Source organism: Labrus bergylta, chromosome 18 (assembly GCF_963930695.1).
Source record: "Labrus bergylta chromosome 18, fLabBer1.1, whole genome shotgun sequence".
Taxonomy (NCBI): Eukaryota; Metazoa; Chordata; class Actinopteri; order Labriformes; family Labridae; genus Labrus; species Labrus bergylta.
This window is the reverse complement of record NC_089212.1, coordinates 21,346,923-21,368,224: the sequence shown is the minus strand read 5'-3', so window position 1 is coordinate 21,368,224 and position 21,302 is coordinate 21,346,923. Positions and strand designations below refer to the sequence as shown.

The window sequence follows — 21,302 nt, the reverse complement described above, 5'->3', positions numbered from 1 at the left end:
TAGCTGTTAACACAAACCCATTTATTATACTGTTATACCTGTAACATTTGTAGCTGGTTGTCATCTTTAAGCTCTGGGTTCTGATTTGCAGAGTTTGGAGCCTGGTTTATCTCCTGCAGAGACCGCTCAAGCAGCTCCTGCTGTTTTTGATGAGACTGGAGTGCAGCCTCCTTCTCCGGCTCACTCTCCTGCTCCCCAACCGGTTTATCTCCCTCCTCTGATGAAGACGCATCCGGGAGGGGCAGGGAGGTTTCAGCGGCTCCCTGTCCCATAAAGATGACCCCTTTCTCATTTTCCCTTTCCTCCATTAAGGCACTCAGTTTGTTCTTCAGGTTGTCTTGTTCATGGGATTTAGAGTTCATCTCCTCCTCAACCTCTCTCCTCTTCTCCTTCTCCTCGTCCAGCTCCCAGAGGGCCTGCCTGAGCTCCTCTGTTACCTGGGCCCACCTGAACGTACAGAGAAAGTTTGAAGTTGTAATCGACTCTGTAGATCATTTCAAATTGTTCAGCATTATTTTTATTTTCTCTTGAACTTTACATCATGTCATTTTTGTGGATTTTAACACCATGTTAGCACGTGTTGGAAGTGTCTAATGGGGATGACAATAGAGTGATATAAATAAACGAAATAACAAACTCCAGTAGAGGATCTTAACCCAAGTGTCTCATGGATGCCCCGATTCATTTTCCTACCTGCTCCTGGCCTCCTCCAGCTCTTCAGCGCTCTTGACGACTTCTTCCCTCAACACCTCTAGGTCCCTGTCCTTTAGAACCAACTCCTCCCGGAGCTCCCCGCACTGCTGACTCAGCAGCTCCTTTTCCAGGTCCGCCTCCTCAAACTCCTGCTCCGACAGCTTGCTCGTCTCCAGCTCGTCGAAAGTGGAGTTGTGAAGAAACTGAGAAAGAGAGTCATCCGCCAGGAGGTTTCCTGGGGAGCAATGCGGGCTTGAATTGTTAGGGAGGCTGTCGTTTTCTTCAGGGTAACGGTTTGAAATTGACAAAAGCGGCTCGTCTCCCAACACCTCACTGTTCAGCTCGAAACTGTGAAGAAATGCAAAGACAGATTATCTAAAAGTAGCCTATAAAAAGAGACGGATAAACACATGAATATTAATTTATCTAACCTGAAATCTGCAGAGATGTCCAGCTGGCCGCAGTGTTCAGAGCCTTCCTTGATCACTGAGGATTGAGAGTGTGCACGAGGAGCTGAAGACAAGTATCGCTCCATCATGATATCTCCGGGTATTATTGATACATTCATGCCGTCCTGCTCAGGTCCATTTTCCAGATTAGCTCCATCTGCGCTCATCAAGTCATTACAGCTTAAACCAGCCTTCGCCTGGTTCTGCAGGTTCTTGGAAGCTTTCAGTCCATTGACCTCTTCTTCTCTAAACTTCAGCTCTCTCTCCCGCTCCTCTAACAGCTGCCTGACTCTCTGCACCTCCTCCCTGTGCTCCTCTCTGAGCTTTTGCATCTCCATCTCCTGTCTCCGTCTCTCCTCCTCAAGGTTCTGGAGACAAAGGGCAGAGCTGGCCAACTCCTCCCTAAAACTCTGCTGTGCATCCTGCCCCTCTTGAAGCCTTTTCCTCAGGTCCAACATTTCTGCGTTCAGCTTTTCTTTCTCTGCTTTGTACTGCTGCAGCTCAAGGCACTGACTTTGGACGGAGCTGAACTGGGTCTGGAGGTCTTGCAGCTGTGCCTCCCTTTCCTTTTGCTCCTCTTCCCTGCCTTTCTTCTCCTTCTCCAGTAAAAAAAGCACATGTTGGTGTTTCGCCATCTCCTCAGCTAGTTCAGCAAATACATGTTGGCTCTTTTTTCTTTCTTCCTCAAGTTCGGCCCTCAAAGTGCGAAGAACATTGTCTGTATCACCGTCCTCGCCTGTGCCGAAGCCTTCAACACTTGACTTGGCACCAGGACCTGAACTCGTAGATTCCCCTGATGGTGCCTCCCTCTGGTTGATGTCTGCGTCTTGGGAGTAATGGCCTTGCTGATGCTGCTGTAGATAGTTGTTGGGGACGTCAGCACCTGACTGAGTTTTGAGGCGCAAAAACCCTTCACTTGTCTGTGTCAAAGAAAATTCACAGGATGTGCAAGTTCAGACTCTGTGCGTATGAATGCTGCAGTTAAGTGCGTAAATAAACCTGCGACAGATTTAGCTCTAAGTCGCTCTTACCTGCTGGAGCTGTCTCTGTAGGGCCTGAATCTGTCCAGCAAGTGACTGGGCCTCCAGCTGTACCTGGTCTCTACTGGCCAACGCCTCCTGCAGGTTGGAGCTGAGCCTTGCGATGATCTCATTTCGCTTCTCCACAGCCTGCTGTAACTTCTGTAAGTGAAGAAAAAGAATTGGTTAATTACATAGGCATAGACCTTTCAGAAATATATACACAATCTGTCCTACAGCTGAGTGAAGAACACCTTAAAAGTTTCCATGCAATTTCGAGCAGATTGCTTTTTGAATCGGCATATTTAATCGTTTTCTGCAAAATCCGGGAGCTAGGGAGGCACGTGTTGCAGATAATGGTTTGGGGTTTACAGCAGCCAAAAGCGCTTAACGAGAGAACATTCAACCACTGACTAATCACGACTGATTGCACTCATAGATCCTATGCATCAAGGAGAGAGGCAAAAAAAAAAGAGTGATCAACATCCTTTTAACATGTGTACATATATATTTTTTATATAAAAAAATGGCAGACTTGGTTCACTGAAAGTAAAAAAGGTAAAACAGAATTTGACACCGTTGTCAGGCTTAATTTAAGCATTGAATTCCCACAGTCTGATTTTAGACCCGTTTCAACACTTCCACAACCAGACACATCCATTTAAAATGACTTCCTCTACATACAGAAAGCAGATGAAAAATACTGTCTCTACAAATCAGTGCAACCATCCATAAAATTCCCCATGGGACGATGATGACATGAGACAGACGTACACATTTCCGAACACTCTTACAACACACAGCAATACCATAAACTAGACTCCCATTGTGTTACGGGTAAGAAAGCATGAGGAGATATTAAGCTATACGACCAAACAGATCTAAATAAATAGTATGCAATGTAAATCATTAAATCGCTTTAGACAAATTTTTCCACTGCAGGGATTTAGAGCCAAGGCTTATAATGCAAAACCACCTTCACTTCTGCTTGTCACATCAAGTCATACATAAGCTCTGATGAGTCTTTCAGCTGTCAGATGCTTCAAAGTGCACTCTGAAAAAATGCCTTATCGCACTGTGTATACCTTAAGCTGCTCTTTGCCAGTGAGTGCGACTAGCTCCTCTTCTCTAAAATCTTCCACAGGTGACACGCTTTCCTCCGGGCTGGGGGACTGATCCTCCCGTCGTTGGTTTTGCTCAACCTCTGATTTCTCGGGCATCTGGGGTTCCTGAGGGGGTCAAACGGTTTTTAAAAGTCTAAACATTTCCTGCCTTGCCTGATAATAATAAAAGTCAGTGCAATAAAGAAACAAGTGCTTCAATTATTGGCATCTCATGTTGTGGCTGAACTTTCCTTTTAGAAAAGACAGTAGACACAGTGCCACGGTTAATCCTGGCCACGTTGCTATGACAACAGGCCCTACAGGCAACATGATGGTTAGTGACCCATTTCTCTAATGTATGTTTACTAAGCAGGGGGCACGGACCACTTGTTACTGAGCAAACACAATTAGAGAAAACCTGGCGGTCAGGAATTATGACGTGTGAATAATCTACAGTAATGTCATGCAACAAAAAAAAACAAAAAAAAACAGGAATTAAGATGATGCAAATGTACAGATGTTTAGGTTTACAAATAAGATTACTCCAGAGTCGTGGTGGTCTTGAGGCAGTGGGTGGGGTACCTCATGGTTTGTCTTGTTGTCCAGCTCCTTGCCACTTGCCGAAGGAAGCGCTGCGTCTATGTGACGATCTTGCGCCGCGCCGTCATTCTGCGCGTCATTCTGGCCCTTCCTCTTCTGCGTCTTTTTCGGCGCCCCCGCACCGTCGCCTTTCGACCGCTTTTGTCGGTAGCTAGCAAGCTGCGCAGGAAGGAGAGCAAAAGGTAGATGGATACGTAGGTCAGGACCACTGAGCACCACCACACTAACAGCATGGTGAAGCTCAGGGGTTAAGGGTGAGAAAGAACTACAGTCCAGATTTTTCTCCTCAGTAGACACATAAAAAAAGTGATCAAATCAACTTTGTGTCATCACTGCATTAGTATAAATACACATGTGTTCATGTTAGTGATAATCCACGCTGAAGAAACAAAACAGATTGGCAGCTGTCATTTTAAAGAGTCAGTGTTGAGCAGGAAAAAAACAAAAAGACAGTGCCCAATGAAGGAAGAAGAAATCCCAAACTCAAAACACACTAAACCACAGCTTGAAAAGGTAGCAGAGTTCAAAATGAGGTGATGCTAAATATTCTCAAATCTCTAGAGAGCTGTGTCACACCCATGAGAAGTGCAGATTTTAGTGACACATATTGGGCAACCTCTCAGCAGACCAGAAACGGCACAAGGTTATAGAGGAAAAAGGCAGACTTCCATCTCAGCCACTTTCCAGTTTTCAGCACACAGAAGGAGTCAGAGACAGTCACACTCGTTAAATGAAGCTTTTCAAAGCAACACGGAGCCGTTTGTGTTATCAGGAATGGACAAAAACAACGAAGAAAACAAAGCAAAAAATAAACAATCTGAACCTGAAAAGTTCATTCACGATGAAAAACATAATCTCCAATTAAGCCCTGATATTCAGAATTCCACAGGGACTGTACAAATCCAACTCAGGCCATTTCTCTCTGCAAAACACTCCAACTGGGTTTTAATATCCGTCTCTCTCTCTCTCTCCCCCTCTTTCTGCCGGTCTCTCTTCTTTAAGCAGCTTAAAATCAGATTACAGCGGTTGACACTGTGACAGGGACCCTCATGAAGCCCTACATCAATAACTGACAAGTCAGCCATCGACTTCCTCTCTTGCTAGTGGTCACATTTGTCAGGTCCTTATCAGAGCAGTTGCTCTAGTGTCCAGATGAAGATCTTGCAGTCTGAAGGCAACAATACGCTGTGCCCAAACCCTTTCATCCCAAAACTCCCTGCCACAGCCAACGTACAGTGCAGAGAAATCCACATATACTGGATAGTGGATGGCATGTGTCTAGACTAAGGAAAGAGGGTGGAGACTAGGAGATGCATTCACACAGAGAGGAGGAGACAGAGCTCTGTGTGTGATGAGCTGCAACTGAGTGTGCACGCTCAATTCAATTTGAGATTCCATGGCCATGGGAGAGCTACTTGTTGCTCGCATTTGTGTGATGATTTCCTTTTGCATGTGCATGACAACATGTGCACCCATGTGTATTCTGATGACATGTTCATGATGCCACATTGTAGAGATTTGATTTGTTCTTCTATTTGATATCAAAAAAATGCAAGCATCACCAAACCATCCTTATCTTTTCTTCAAAACAGATTCAAGCTTTGCACAATCATCCCCTGCACACTCCACCTCCACCTTTCATTGCTACACTGCTTTCATACTGACTTAAAAACCCATTCTTAACATAGTGTCCTTCTGTCACCCTGTTAACCGCCTCCGCCTGCCATAACATTTCGGAAACACACATTAGCCAGATGAGCTGTGTTTTGCCCAAGGCTGCTTCTGCACTACCGAGGATCTGACTAACACACTTACTCCAGCCACATCAGATGTTACTGGACAGCTGGATGCTGCTATTGTGTTCTCAGCTACGTCAACATCTATTCACCTCATGGTTCCTGTTTGTGTCTGCGTGTGTTTTGTACTTCGCATGTGTGCCGTAATTTCTGTAAAGCTTTGTGATGCGTCAAATGACAGCACATCATTACCATAGCAACATCATTCATGTGAGCTACAAGTGCACTATAATCCACCTCAACAAATCTCACGGCCTTATTGCACCACCTGATGGCCCACATCCAACATGACAGTGTATATGACTGATGCGTGGCAACATTAGACATTTAAATTATTATTGAAAACCTGACTCCCTTCAGTTTATCGATTGTGAGAATCTTTTCAACACCATTGTTTTATATCTCAAGTGTACAGCGATCATATCATCCTTCAAAAAGGCAGAAAAAAAGCCCTGATTATGCATCCCAATAGACATAAACCAAATTACAAAAAGACCGAAATGAGAGAAAGTGCCCAACAGATTGATTAAGTTAAGTGTCCGCCAGTCACCAGTTTCTATACTTACCGACTTATTTGGAGGCATGGTGGAAGACTTCTGTCATAAGAAACATCAGTGGTTTAGTGGAGTTATATCCTAAAAATATTGCATCATACTAATGCACCAGCACTTTGTATTTGAACTGGTACAGAGTTGAACGTCAATGCCCCCCCCCCAACAAGACGGGAATACAATGTGCAATAATTACCTAACCACTGATAACTGTTCAATATTACTTGTGCAATAACTTTGTAATTCACTACTTTATAATTGTCTATTTATTTACTCAGTCACTGCACAATAATAACTGTATATACTCTTTCACTGCACTATAACTTCACTTATCTGCACTATATCTCTATATTTATCTTTGTTTAATTAATCAGTCACTGCAAAAATAATAACTGTATATATTCTTTCAGTCACCACGACTGTCTATTTATTTATTATTATTATCATTATCATTCATTCACTGAACAGCAATTGCTCTGGCCACTTTTTGCATACTTCTCTCTCATATCACCACAAATATGTTTTTGTTGTTGTTGTTTTTGTAAACGCTGCTGTTTAGGATTGCTGCTCACGAAGTTTTGTTGTGTCCTTGTATACAATGATAATAAAGATTCTGTCTAAATGCAATGGATTAAGATTCTCTGAAGAGGAGAATTTAAAAAATGTTCAATTGGGCACGTTTGTTAATACAGAGCAAGCTATTCTTGAGTCTATTACTCCAAAAGGTGTTTCAACTAAATGCCCCTTTTCCTTTATTTTTTTAAATCTTAAATTAACAATAATTCAGTCCTTTCATACATCCTATTAATAACTGCTTAAACAGCAGCGTTCAGTGTATTAACCAACCATTTAAAGAAGAGATTTGATAGTTTAAGATTGTGAAAGTATGCCATATTATCTGTGTAACACTCGTGCAAACACCTATTAAAAGGCACATTTTATATCTGCAAAACTCCTATTATTTGTGTTTTTTTAATTATCTTAAGATAAATATTCTTGTATATTAAGTTGCTAAAAAAGTATTAGTTAAAAATGACATACAAGTTAAGTTAACCACAGGCCATTAAAACACTTTTAAGTACAAAGTTAAACATCAGATGCACCTGTACTCTGCATTCAGAAATCAAAATACACACTTGAAACAGGTGAAAGTGTTTCGAGACTAGAATTTCCCATTGACTCAGCAAGTGCATATTACTGTCTGAACTTCATTTCAAGTGAATAGTAAGTTATTCGATTAATTGGTCGACCAACCTTCTCTCTAAATGTTAGTAAACTTCAGCTTTGTGCAAAACCCTGCAGCTGATTCAACCCGCGACATCTGCGCGGCAAACGAGTCACGTTTAAGCGTCTGTAGCTTCAGACGCGAATAGGAACTAAGCAACGACAAACACAACGTACAGTCTGTATGAAAGGGAGTAAAAGTTAGCAGAGGAAAAGCGTTCAGCTGTGACAAAAGACTTGGCGAGCTAACTGAAAGCTAATTGTTAGCATTCAGTATTAACGTGCGTTACATGTTAGCAACAAACCTTAGCTCTCCCAGCTTCTAGTTTCCTCTGGCGTTCACCTTCATCCATCTCTTGTGTTAAATACAACTATAAAAAAGGTTCGGACATAAGGCCTCGTTCAAGTAAAAAAAAAACAACACAACGGACCTGCACTTCTTGAAGAAGTTTGCTTAAAGAAAATCAAAATCTTTAGAGCTTCCTTCAAACACAACTGTCAACAGATAATATTCAGTATGGCCGCCAAGCAACCTTGACTCCGCCCTTATTTAGATTCCGTGAACAAATGAACCAATCAAATCGTCGCATACCTCCCACTCCAGCCAACGGAGTTTTAGTTGCGTATCACTCAAAAAGCGGAGTCTGCACGACCAATCAAACGGCTGTTCTTAACGCCCATCGTAGATTGACAGCTCTTTTAGCCAATCAGGGAAGAGCCAATACAAAACACAATCGCTGCACTTAACGCATGGTTGAAAGTGAATGATCCGCTGTGACTTTTCTATTGCAATATAACATTATAACGTGATTTGATTTAAATGTAGTATGTTTTACAAAAGTAAGTGAAAAGCTCCCACTATTCTATCGTTATAGAAAAGAACAGAAGATCTTCAAACTTGGTAAGTATTGATGTCTTCCCTTTCTCTGCACAGAAAACAAGTAGCCTGGACCGATTTCTGCAATTTCTGTTTAAGTACCAGTAGTAAACAGGTGTTTCGCGTAGCAACCACTGTCTTGCATAAAATTCCTTTTCAAACATACAGATACAGGCTATATACAAGGTTTGCATTACTTAAAATATCAAGATTTCAGGCAAATCATATTTAAAGCCTAGTTTTTTTTTATGGTCGTGCAGCCAGTGTTTAAGTGTTTAGATTTTGGTTTAATATGGAAATTGCTTCTTTTACCTTCTTGTCTCGAGAACTTTACATCAAAAATAAATAATCTTTACTCACCTTTGTAGTGACTGGAAAAAACTAAAGCGCAGTATTGGTGGAAGGGCAGTGTGTCCACTCTGCATGTAAGATACAATATATTTTAAAAAGAGTTTGACCTATTGGAGATTTTAAATTAACATTATTAACTCCAGATCTATTTACCCTGTTTCAATGTATACTCTATTTCCTATTTTTACCACTTATTTGTTCATTTGGTATTTGTAGTGACACTGCTGCTACCCATGCAGAAAGACATGCAATGACATTAATATAGTTTCAGAATAGTGCATATTAAATATGTAAAAGGAGAGGAGAGGTTAGACTTGTGTTCTGCTTTGTGGAGATTTAAAGGCCTTTAATATATGGGCTTGATGCTTATAGGCGCTTCAACTTAAACATTTATACCATGCCCTGCAAAGAGAAATACCTTAACATGTGAAGTAGCAATCCTCAGCCATTCTTTTGGGATTTGTTCTTCAGCAAATATTGATTCATCCTATTGAAATATTCTTGCATTCACATGTTTACATATTGCGTTTATTTTATTATACATAGTGGAATTACTGATGAAGAGTACTAAGATGAAGGCCTACCAGGTCATTATGAAAAATACAATGCTGAACCCTTTGAGAATATAACTCTAGCCAAGTTCTTATTAAAAGAAGAATGACTTTGGGAACTGTGCATCTACCTTCCACAGTCTTTTTATCATCTTTAATACCTGAGTAGATTTGCACCTCATGGAAATGCTATATTTAATATTATAAAATTCAAAAGCAATATTTGAATAAAATTAGAAAAATAAACATTTTTACTGAGGTTCATTCATTTCCCAACACCTCACTTGCACACACAATAAAAGCTAAATAAATTGAATACAAGCCAAGTAGACAAGTGAAGTGAATGTTGATAAAGCTTAATTGGTGATTGAATAAGTAGGCACATAGATCCTTTACTGAAGCGTAGTAGAAATACCTTATTGTTCTAAATAACACACATTTAATCATCAAATTCCCTAATTAATGCAAGTCATTTACAATAAGTAAAGTAGCTTACACAAATATGATCAGCAAAGTGTTCTATGACTAGACTTTAGCCTAATTGTACAAGTTAAAGTAACCTTGTTGTTGAGAGTGTGTTGCGTGAAAGGGCTAAATTTCTATATTTTGTATTAGTTTAATTCTGTTTCAACACAACAGAAACATCAATAATGTTATTCTTCTACTTGCAGCCAATAACAAATAATAGGCATAACCAAGAAATTAACTGCATAATGTTAAATCAGCTGACTTTAAAAACAATTCTAAGGTTTTTATTGTGAATTCCCATATGTGAATAGTTACATAAGATTTGGTTTGTGGAGTGGAAGTTTAAAGTGGGATCAAATAGAGCCTACAACTAGTTGTAAAGATGTTAACAGAGTAGGCTACAGTGTACAGGTGCTATGAGTAAATGCATATATCCTGTTTAAAAAGATAAAGTTAAGATAAGTTGTTCAATATTGATACCTCGGTGGGACAAAGCCACATGTATAAAAGTAGAAGTGCGTTTATGTACACTCGGGGGTCTTGAACCCAAGAAGCAAGTCGATGATGGACGGAGAAGAAAAAAAAATGTGTCGCCCGAACAGGGACTTGAACCCTGGACCCTCAGATTAAAAGTCTGATGCTCTACCGACTGAGCTATCCGGGCTCTTGTCGGCAACATCAAAGGATAATTTAAAAATATTTAAAAAATGTGTGTTATCGTCTGATTACAGCGTTTCACTTTTGCAAAGACGGTTTCGTTCTCCATAACCGAAAGTGTTGTTTGTAGCTTCTCTAACTAGCTGTTTAAAGTTGGAAACTTACCATGTGCTAACTGGTGCTAACATAGGCTAACAAGGTAGCGAGGCGACGCCGTTTTAAGTCCACACAATAAGTCAATTCTTTGTCTTTAATGGATGAATTTACATCTGTACAAAATGGTATTTTACAATATTCATAGAACAAATAACCCCGAGCACACTCACTTTTAATCAAACGTCAACGCTGAACTTGCAGTGTTTCACTCCTGTTTACCACATGGCACCTTCCCTTTGATAAATAAAGTTATTTAAAAAATATTTAAAAAATATACATATGACAGCATACACATACAAACAAGTGACACCCTCTGCATTGACAAATCAATTAAAGTGCATCATTATTATTATTTTTTTTTTAAAGAATTGCTGCCAAATAACAGAAGAGCATGGGAAAGTCATGCTGTTTTCTAACGGGATTGTAAAAACATGGTGATGGTTTAGGAGCCTTCGTGTTGGTTGTGTTTCAACTCTCAAGAAGAATGTATGGATGGTGGTCATGCACTTGTGCTTGGGGGCTTTTTGTATGGCACAGAAGTCAATATTACATGCTTTAAACAGGTTTGTCTGCTGCACCCTTTTTGCATGAGGAACAATGAAACCTTGGTTAAAATACATTAATATGTGCATCTCTGGCGACAAATCAAACATGTTGGCCTTATAATTGTAAGAATTTGAATCAATAAATCATCTGAATGGTAACTTTGAATTAACATGATAACATTTATCTACAAAGTGCTTGTGTGTGTGTTTGTGTGTGGAGAATACCAGGCTGTGTTGTACATTAGCTTTTAAATAAAAAAAAAAGCCAGCACAAAAAGCTGCAGAACATTTGAGAACTGATTTTAAAATATATTATTTTATATAATGTAAGTTGATTTTCCTAATATGTGAGGACTTTGATTTTTTTTTGCAAAGAGGCAGGGTGCAAGCTGAAATAAAGAGCACTGGTCAGGATCTGGAGCCTCATGTTCATGGTGCAAAAACAGATGAAAGTCTGTTATCAGCATCTTTCCAAATGCTGCTTTTGTCATGACAACATACATCATTAACATTTGGCTCCTAATGCCATTTGATTTGGGGAAGGGGAAGGGGGGGAAACAATACAATTTGCACAACAGCAAAGTATAACGATGCTTCCAGCTGAAGTGATCACATTATTTTACACTGCAGCAACAAATGCACTATCAAAATCAAATTTGTTGACATGACAGAAAGAGTGTAGTGTTCATTCTGATGGTATTAATGGCTATAAGAAGTAACTTGATCCTGTCTGTCCTCATTTGATATACAAACTAGAAAACTACCCTGCCTTCCTTTAAGGCATGTAATAAGTCGTGCACTATCTTCCAAAGGTTGATCGTCGTAAACGGGCACATATCTCTCTTGCACATGTCCATCTTCATCTTTGCCCGAATCAAATAGTCAGTCCTGGATAAAAGGTGTAGAATGTGTGTTTGCATTTTTCTCTGGAGAGTGAGAAGCTGACCCAGGGCTTTGTTATGTAATCTGAGGAGAGAAAGGAGACAAAACATGGTCATGTAATTGTTGTGCACACAAGCATCCCTCTTTAAAATCACCAACAAGCAGTGTTCACCTTGTGTATTTGAGGAGGCATTTCGTCCTCTGAGCTCTCCTCTGGTACTGGCTCATGGTGTCGTGGTGCTCCTTGACCCTCCTCTTCCCAGCCTCCCATGGGCACACGGGCTGATCTTACCACTTTACCCCCTGCACCAAAGGAATCTGAAAACAAAAGAAATGTCTCATTTTCTCTGCACTGTACAGCTAGACCCTCCTTCCCTGACTTGATACTGTTCTTGTTTATTTTTTTCAATTCAGCAAAAGTGGAGGAAAGTGGCTTTTATCTTGGTGGAGGGTTAGATCATATTGCACATTGGGAATCGTGGCACACACAGGAGCATGACAGTCTGAGGTTCAGTAATGCGGTCTAAATAGTGGTCTGTCCATAATGCACTTAACAACATAGACCTCTTGAAGCCTTACTAAACAAAAGACTTTTTGAGTGTATAAGGTTATATAAAAAGTTCCTTCCTGTATTTCAGTCACATTGAAAACAAACACAATCACAGTTGTTTAATGCTGCACCTTTATAATGCTCAGCTAAGATTCCATTCAAATGCACAAAGACTGAAACATCGAGAGGCGTCCTAAGTTTTGGTACCTGCGTTGGGTCCACTGTGGCGTCGCTGGCTGCTGCCCTGTGATGACGCCCCCGCCCGGCCCATGGTTGTACTGCTGTTGGCAGACGCCGATGTAGGAATGGCACTGGGACTTGCAACTGCTGCGGGGAAGGTGTGCGAGCGAGGGAAATTTCTGGACTGAGGGTTGGGTTCGCTCCTCACTTCATCTGGGACGCTGTCGCTGCTTTCATCGCTCTCCTGCCTGTGCCAGGTGTGACGGGAAAGCTCGCCATGGGACTGCTTGTTGTGTAGCTACAAGGATTATAAAATTCATCGAAGTAGAACGGTTAGATTGGATTCAATGTCAGACTTTCAGTTGACTTCTGTTTTCTTTCTCGGAACAATTACCTCATGCATGTAAAGAGCATGGATGCTCATTTCAGTGGAGGCGTACTCTGACAGGATCAAACTGGTGAGCTGACCTTCCCATGCACTGCTGCCTGAGCTCACTGTCCGGGCATCCGTCCTGCAGAAAGAGACATGTGGAGGAAAAAAAGAACATGAAGACGAGGTGATATAGATATTTGAATTAGAAAATATAGAGAGTGGAATTATAGGGAATAGTGGATTTAAATGAGGGTTTAACTTTCTCATTATGCAATAAAGGTCTTGAAAACATATTGCTACATTTCGGACTCTGTTCTGTCAGATTTACAGGAGCTCATTTAGATTTAGAGACAACAAAAAAGAAATCTAAAAAAAAAGGAATTAAGTCGAGGCATCACATGAGGCATCACATTTTCTTACCCAGAACCTGCCATTGCTTTGCTCATGGTGGAAGTGTGAGCAGTCGCCCTCTGAGCTGAACTCAAACTGCCTCTCAGGTGAAGACTGCTGCTGATCGGAGAGAGTGAGCGCAAGGCCGATGCTCCATCGCTTAAGCCAGCCGCTGCATGATTTGTCAAAGAGTCCCTGCCGAAATGTACCGATGTCCCCGTGGAGGGACCTGCCAAGAGGTTTGCGATGAGGCTCTTTGGCTGCGAGAGTGAGAAAAAGGGCAAGACAAAAGATCGTGTTAACTTCTGAACATGTGATGAAATGTAACAAATGACTTGGAGTGTGGTTTGTTTATAGATGTACCTCTGACTCAGACAGTGAGAGTGGATGTGTGTCTGCCCCCGTGGCCTCTCTGTGGACTCGTTCTTTCAGCTGGCTGATGAAATGTGTGGTCTCCTGAGGAGGCTGCCACTGGGGGTTGGTGATAGCAAAGTGCATCAGAGATAACTCCGTCTTCCCATCCTCGGCCTGTTGGTAGATCGACGCCTCCGTCTTCCCCTCCGACATCCACTACAGAGCAAGCAAAGGGGCGTCAACCAAAACCAATAATCTAATACACATCAAACAGTCTATAACAAATCAGTGTATTTATTTTTAGAGTCTGTTTGCTCTGTGTTTGTACTCATTGAATGTAGTCTCTCACCGCAGGGTGGCCGTGCTGCCTGATGTCCATCTGGGCAAAGGAGCAAGTGTCTCCTACTCCAACCACCTCCACTGTGAAGTTCCTGAAGAAATCAATGATCTCCAGGGACTTCCTCCTCAGACAGAAGATCAAGATGATGGGAGTGACAACCGGACTCAGCAGCTCCTCTAGGATGAACACCTGGAGGGAAACAGAGGAGAAAAAGGCTAACGCTGTACACTCGTTTAGCAGAGTAGGGCTAAGCAAGCTTGAAAAAAGGTTTCCTGAAACTCGGATTTATAAGTGGAAATGGGTTGTTCATTATTAAAATCTTAAGGAACATTTGAGACTCTAAGATTAAAGATTCATTTTGCGACCAGCTGGGACAATCAGTGAGTGGAAGTACTTATGAGGTTACAAGAAGCTGCTTCCCAGAATGCCATAAAAATATCTCTCTTTCAGTAGATCGGCTTGTGAAGAAGCAGCAGACATCTGTGGTTTTTACTGCTCTCTCTGAGATGTAAATACAAATAACATCATGGGGGTAAAGCTCTGCCTTCAAAACAAAAATGTGCTTGGATAAAGTTTGCTTATAAAATACATTATAAATGAGTATTTTACAAAATGTCTACAGTTTTATTTTAGAGCAGGCAATTTGATTTGTCATAGCAGATGTGCAGCGATGATAGATTATAACCATAAACCAGCTTTCAACACTAGCATGGACCTGTGAGTGCCTTTTATCACAGCAATACAACCATGATCCAAGTTATGTGATTACACCGAGGTTTGTTTTGTTTGACAGCTTAAATGTCTAGTAATGAAAACTTAATTCAATCAATTAGCTTGAGTCTTGATATTCCCCGCTCAGTGTGCATACTCACTGCTTTGTACTGGAAGAGCTGCGAGAACTGGTCACGCGTCTCGTATCTGTGCGCGTTGCCCTGCCAGTGATCGGGCATGTAGTGGATGTGAGCAAGAATAACACGCAACAGCTGCTCAGGACAAAACACCATGTGCTTATCAGGAATGAATGATCTGCAAAGAGACAGAGAGAGAAACGGGGAAAGGTTTAAGTCATTTGAGGAAATGTGATTGACACTGGAACAGATGTACTTCTATTGGCTTTATAGTTAGAGAGGATTTCTCAAAGAAAATTACAATTTAAATCCCTGCACATTAAATATCAATCTTCGTGTGACCGAGTCAAGAACTTGATTTTTCTTCACATTCAATTTGTGGGAATTTTCCCCAAATACTTCAATTAATACTTTAATCTCGAGCTATTAGCGGACTGAAAAGGAGGGAGGAGAGCTTCTTAAAGAAGGAAACCGTCTTACTCTGTTCAGTTTAGCATCAAAAGGGATTACAACTCTGGGTAGCTTTAAACTGGGTGATAAAGAAATGGCTCATGGGTAAAAACCTAAACCTTTTGTGTAGGTGAAGACGTGTGTCATTTGGTGCGTTCCATTTGATCTCTGAAGTCGGAAATTCAGTCACATCATCAGGAACTTCCCCCTGAAGTCAAAATTTCCGACTTGAAAACACACAGCAACTTCAGTAAGCCCGAGTTAAAATCCAACATGGCTGCTGCGTGCGTCAACAGTAACATTTAAGGCGTAACTATTGTGTGTAAAAGCAACGTAGTCCTCTTTTTGTATAATTAAATCAATCACACCGATAGTGTGTAGTAGATAGTATGTTAGCTAACTAAACAAAAAGGTACGACTGAAGGCGTTCATGTTGTTTGTCCCACTTGTTTACAACTCTCAACTGGCGAGCGGTTAACTCGGGTGTGACGTCATTCCCCGCTCCGAGATTCGAGGTAAATGCAATGCACCACAATGTACGAAGATGAATATTTCTATCTAATTTTGTTTAAGTTGCTGCAACAAACAACTTGTGCATTTACCAAATGTTTCACTTAATGTGAGCTATAATAGAATTCTGAAAGATTGATAGGAGAGAGATTAGAGTATATCACTTATCATTTACCTGCAGACTGTGATACACACTCCGAGGAGCGTGATTGATGACAGAACATGTTCCACTGCGAGAACGTCCTCATCGTAGATGGTCAGAGCGATAAGGACGGCCAGAAGAGACCCGGCAAAAAAGGCTACATTTTTGGCCACCACTGTCAGCAGCGGTGACAGAAAACAGTTCATATACTTGGATGCAGCCTTAAAAAGGAACAGACAAAAAGGGTGGGAAACAGACTTTAATTATTGACCCTACAGACACCATGAGAGGCACCAGTGTGAGGTTTAAAAGCATGACAGCTATACAACTTCAAGACAGTTCGTAACACAAACTATTGGCGGGAGATAATCTGACCTTGTAGCCCTTGCTGAGGCGTGACATGAGCTCATGGTCCAACTCATTGAAGTGACGCAGGTAACATCGACCGTACAGAGACCAGCATCTCGCTCCCAGAGAACCGGGCTCTCGCTTGATCACCTTAACAACACACACAACAAACTCCTGTCTATAGGGCACTATATATATATACATACATAAGGAAGAAGATTGGTGTAAAGTGTGTACGCAGGTGAACCACTTACCTCGGTGTAACTGAAGAAGGCGTAGAGAATCTGCCACACCAGAATGACCGGACACAGCAGCAGATTGGCGATCCCGATCCACAGGATACGGGACGCTAGCCTGTCTGCCAGCTCGAGCCTGTTACCTCCCCGCTTGTACTCTGGTTTCAGGCTCCACTCGTTCTCAAACAGAGAGCCTGGAGCAACGACACAGCCAAAGAAGGTAAGAGTCAAGAGCCCTATGTGATCGTAAAACTAGGCAACAGGCAAATACACGAACGCACGCAAATAGATCGATTCACCTTAGTTAGACGACATCAGAACTCAGACACATATTGTACATAGATTTAAATAAAACATGGACACACCTGGACCCCAGAAGAAGATTAGCTCAAAGTTGTATTTAAGACCCCGGGTGTAGAAGACGCAGTCACCAAGTACCGGAGGTCGAAATCGCACAGGAAGGAGTGACTTGTTCACCATGGCAACCTAGAGGAGTTACATGATGAAAGCTTCTGGTTTCCTGCCTCACAGTTTGAGAACTTTGAAATACATTTGCCAGACATAAAAGGAGTGTTAAAGATTATTTTTGTGTGTGTGCAAGTGGACGCACCATGTAGTTTTTAAAGCGGAGAATGCGGTGGTAAATGTCCAGCTCCGTCAGTTCTTTCTTATGGATGCAGATCTGGTGTTCCTTCTGAATCTCCACTATCCTGGCCTGAACTTCCTGCCATGTGGCATAGGGGAGCTCTGACTAATAAGGAAAGTGAAAGTAAGTGGACACAATGACTAATTTTAAAGTCATTATAATTAATCTTACTGTTGTATATAATGCAAACAAAACACATTTTCAATAAGTATCTATTTAAAAAAAATGTGTCCGTCTCACCATGGTCATTTTGAGTGCATTGATGTAGAAGGATCTGATCTCCCAGTAGCAGCAAATGTTGTAGATGAATTTGACCATGCGGTGTAGCCAAAACACCCCCGAGATTATCAGCACAAAGATCACAAATGCGTTGTCGGTGATTCTGCAATGGGGAGAAAAAAAAAACATGATTCTCTATAATTGAAACATCTTCTGTATCTTAACAAACATAAAAATTATCATTCAGTCAGCTTAACGCTAGAGCAAAATAACAGCCATAGCTGCTATGTAAAAAAACTATAAAGTGACACACTCACCGTGCACTGCACACATCCACCGGGAGAAAGGCGTCTGGCAGGGTGACTTTAGAGGAATCGGTGTGATTTACAAACTTGTTGGCAAAGAGTATGTCATAGTCCACACAGTTGGCTAAGAACACTGTGAAGCCAACCACAAACAGCAACTGGCTGCATGGACACAAAGGAGAAGAGAACCACAATAAGAGAACATACAGAGGACGTCAAGACTCTGTCTGTGTCACACTCAAGCTGACGATGGATAGGATACATACACAAGCTCAAAGATCTCTCCCAGCAGCATACAGGTGAAGCCATTCTTCTGGTGCAGATTATACACGTAATGGATGTTAAGGAACAGTGCAGATATATCTGAAGTGAGAAGTCCTACTCTTGTGGAAACTGTCATTGTGTCATTTTGGAGAGGTCAAATTCAGCCGACAGGAAGACTCACAACACAGCACTATTAAGAGCACATACTCAAATGATGTAAAAGGATATTCTCTGGAAGAACAGGTCCAGGTTCTCGATGTGATGCCACTGGGCTGCAAAAGATTAATTGCAAATTAGCACTAATGAGTGTAAAAGAGGAGGGGTTGTGTGTTTGCGATTTGTTTGTGCACCGTCGTACATTTAGCTCCTTCGGGCACGTGCATCAGCATGTTCGCCTCTCCAGGGGGAGAGTCGCTGTAGGACGCCTCCAGGCGTTGGTATTCTGTGTCAAAGTGAGCCATGGTGACAGCAGCTTCAGTCTCACCAAGTAACTGAGCCCAATGCTACAGACTGGAGAACAAGGAGAGATGAAGAGTGTCACCATCAGAAGAGAGCAAACAATAAAGACATCATATCATGGTTAATAATCAACTCTTTATAACCATTACACACTCCAGACAGTAGAGTGGAGTCTACACGCTCGACCGAGGCCTTCTTATCTACATTAGCAGTGTTTCTGGGGGCGCAAAACAAACTATTATTTGATTGCTTTTCCACGCTCTAGTCAAACAAGTCAAAATGGCTTTCAATTTCCTAATCAGAATCGTCCGACGTTTCGTTTTTTTCAAGAGCCAAATAATATTAATTAACAATTTATAACATTTTTAGAGATTCGATATTACAACAATGTGTCCAGAAAGGATTACAAATGTGTGAATATGTGAATAACCGCTTTGGAAATATTCAGCGACCACGTTCACACGTAGTCTGTTCTTCAAATTAAACGTGACTCTAGTGTGTAGTGTATGAAACCTTTGTGGTATAGCACCTCACTGTTGAAAACGCTCTGGTCAGTTGGACTGAAAGTGTCTATGACTGGAAGTAAAACCCATCACTGATCATAAGTGAAGCAGGTGGCTAACCCAGACTTCTGTTTCAGGATGTCTGTTTGTCTATTTGCAACATAGAGACGACATGTATAAAAACTGTATTGAGTCAGCACACAGTCAAGTTATGAACATTAGAACATTACTCCCAAACATTTCAGCTCGGGACTCCCACAAAAACTGTGCTACAGACTGGTGACCTCCACTGTCCCTTTATATTTATATTTAGTAGTTTATTGTAAGAAAGACTAAAAGCTTAACACAAGTAATCTTCTTTTTTTTTTTTAAACTGTCTGACAAAAAGTTAATATTCATTATTTGGTTATTGAAGGCGTCTCCGGACCCCCCTCTCAGTGTCAGGGCCAAATTGTAGAATACAAAAACGATCAATTATGAATCAATTATAAAAAAATAAAAAATAAAATCTATTATGTCTCAAATTTAACTCAACATTTGGCAGTGATCAAATATTATTATGGAAATATTTCTGGTTTTCATGATTTCATTTTCGTAATTGATATGTAAAAATTGACCTGAGGGCCACATTGAGGGTTGATGGGGGGCCTCCAGTTGCCTTAGAGTGACTCCTGACCCCCACTTTAGGGAACCATTGCATTTTAATCCCCCCCCCACAAGTAATTACACTGCTTTCTTTAGTTTTACCTCCATCGCAGCAGTCTTATCCAGCTCTGTTGTTGACTCATATCCCAAGCTGAAAAAAAAAAAAAAAAAGGAAGAAGGAATTTCCATTAGAAATGAATTAGCAGCTACATGTCAGCGTGAGAAGGTAGCACAGGAGGACTGCTTCAGGTGTTGTTATTGTCGGGATTTGACAGCACAGGCCTGCCTTCCCTCGCTTTAAAATAATGTCACACTTCACATCATGGCGCATGGAGTCCTTACCGCTGTGTGGCTGTTCCTCCTCTCGGGCTCCGCCGGGTCAACACGGAGACTCAACAAGGTGATTTTGTGATTAAATCTGTCTTTGTTTTCGTTTCCTTCTTGGCTGCCTGTGTCTCAAATCACACTCAAAACCAGTTTCATTTTTGCTAGCAGTGTGGCGTCTGTCAAAGCTTAAGGGCAGTAACGTCGTCCAATCAGAAGACAAACGTTCCAGAACGGTGTTGAGCAGCAGCCAATCAGATGAGTGCAGAGGCGGGCTCTAGAGGAGGGGGGGGAGAGGGGGGGGGGGGGGGTGTAGTTGAACGCTGTCAGTGACACGCCCTGTACGAGACGCTCTGGGTTCGTCCAGTTATTAAAACGTCTTTACTGCCATCGTGCGGTCGTTTTTCGGTACTGCAATGTCTGAGGTAGCGTCATACTGTAAGTGCACTCTTGATGATGCTGTTACATCTAATTCAACATTTAAATTAACAGAAAAATAAATAAACATACAATTCAATTTATATGGTTGATGAAATTTCCAAAAACAATTAAATATTTCTTGAATACTTTAAGATTATTATTATTATTATTATTATTGTAGGAAATCCCCATTTTCTTTATAATAAATGTTACATTTAAGAGTTATTCCAAGGAACCTTTCTATTAAAAAAAAATGCAAACCTATTTTGCACTATCTGCTTTTTAAACATTGCTGTACATATATGAACAACACAACTTCAGAAGGTCAACACTTTTTTTTTATATTCAGGTCTAATTACAGATTTTTTCCTCAACTGTTTATAGGTTCTTGTTTAAATCGCACATGTATTTTTATCCCTGTACGGGTCATGTACATTTCTTGTATAAGTCTATTTTCTAATTGCACATTTTAAGTTTGATTCATCGAGGGGGATTCTTTAAATCTTTTTTCGGGTTAATATGTATGTATGGGGGGGGGGCGTCGGTTTTGTGTTTTAATTTGTAACTAATGTTTCATGTCATGTACGTCTTCCTAACCTGCTACTGGATGCTTTGAATTTCCCTCGAGATCAATAAAGTATCTATCTATCTATTTATAAAAAAAGTTTAACAATTGTAAAAAGATAAAAATATAAAATCCACCTTTTCCTCATAACTGTGGCCTTTCAGCTTTGAGTTGTGGATATATAAACAGATATAATTAAATGAGATATAAACTATCCAAACACGCATTCGTACAGTCTTAATTTCATGTTATTTAACATAAATCTGTTTTTTGAGGGTTAGGGTAACTCTAACCCTTATGCTAGATAAA

General features: G+C 41.0%; 2 protein-coding genes and 1 non-coding gene across 7 annotated transcripts in view; all 3 read right to left on the bottom strand.

Moving 5' to 3' along the window:
• pcnt (pericentrin) overlaps nucleotides 1–7,870 on the bottom strand; it is a 38,645-nt gene extending 30,775 nt beyond the window's left edge. For 2 of the 4 annotated variants that reach the window (XM_065966404.1, XM_065966405.1), the window contains exons 1-8: nucleotides 7,741–7,851; nucleotides 6,227–6,256; nucleotides 3,847–4,023; nucleotides 3,247–3,390; nucleotides 2,174–2,323; nucleotides 1,125–2,062; nucleotides 694–1,041; nucleotides 39–447 (exon numbers count right to left, since the gene is read on the bottom strand). In XM_065966404.1, coding sequence (XP_065822476.1) covers nucleotides 39–447; nucleotides 694–1,041; nucleotides 1,125–2,062; nucleotides 2,174–2,323; nucleotides 3,247–3,390; nucleotides 3,847–4,023; nucleotides 6,227–6,256; nucleotides 7,741–7,788 — 2,244 coding nt within the window. In that variant the 5' untranslated portion in view covers nucleotides 7,789–7,851. Of the gene's footprint in view, nucleotides 1–38; nucleotides 448–693; nucleotides 1,042–1,124; nucleotides 2,063–2,173; nucleotides 2,324–3,246; nucleotides 3,391–3,846; nucleotides 4,024–6,226; nucleotides 6,257–7,740 lie in introns of all 4 variants that reach the window. The other 2 variants (XM_065966406.1, XM_065966407.1) reach the window with 1 other exon arrangement.
• Nucleotides 7,871–10,273: 2,403 nt separating this feature from the next.
• trnak-uuu (transfer RNA lysine (anticodon UUU)) lies at nucleotides 10,274–10,346 on the bottom strand. Its single transcript has one exon. It is a non-coding gene; the product is annotated as a tRNA-Lys (tRNA).
• Nucleotides 10,347–10,575: 229 nt separating this feature from the next.
• atg9a (ATG9 autophagy related 9 homolog A (S. cerevisiae)) lies at nucleotides 10,576–20,190 on the bottom strand. Of its 2 annotated transcripts, none has more exons than XM_065966537.1 (20): nucleotides 20,027–20,190; nucleotides 19,767–19,835; nucleotides 18,436–18,587; nucleotides 18,306–18,349; nucleotides 18,080–18,144; nucleotides 17,826–17,975; nucleotides 17,530–17,671; nucleotides 17,254–17,394; nucleotides 17,009–17,129; nucleotides 16,662–16,837; nucleotides 16,435–16,557; nucleotides 16,093–16,280; nucleotides 14,982–15,135; nucleotides 14,119–14,298; nucleotides 13,779–13,985; nucleotides 13,446–13,675; nucleotides 13,047–13,164; nucleotides 12,680–12,950; nucleotides 12,095–12,240; nucleotides 10,576–12,006 (listed from the first exon to the last, which is right to left on the bottom strand). In XM_065966537.1, exons 3-20 carry the CDS (start codon nucleotides 18,536–18,538, stop codon nucleotides 11,998–12,000), a joined length of 2,568 nt encoding a protein of 855 aa, XP_065822609.1. In that variant the 5' UTR covers nucleotides 18,539–18,587; nucleotides 19,767–19,835; nucleotides 20,027–20,190; the 3' UTR covers nucleotides 10,576–11,997. The 2 variants fall into 2 exon arrangements, with proteins under 2 accessions (XP_065822609.1, XP_065822608.1); XM_065966536.1 differs by having other exon boundaries at nucleotides 19,787–19,835; nucleotides 20,027–20,189.
• Between the last annotated feature and the right edge of the window lie 1,112 nt (nucleotides 20,191–21,302).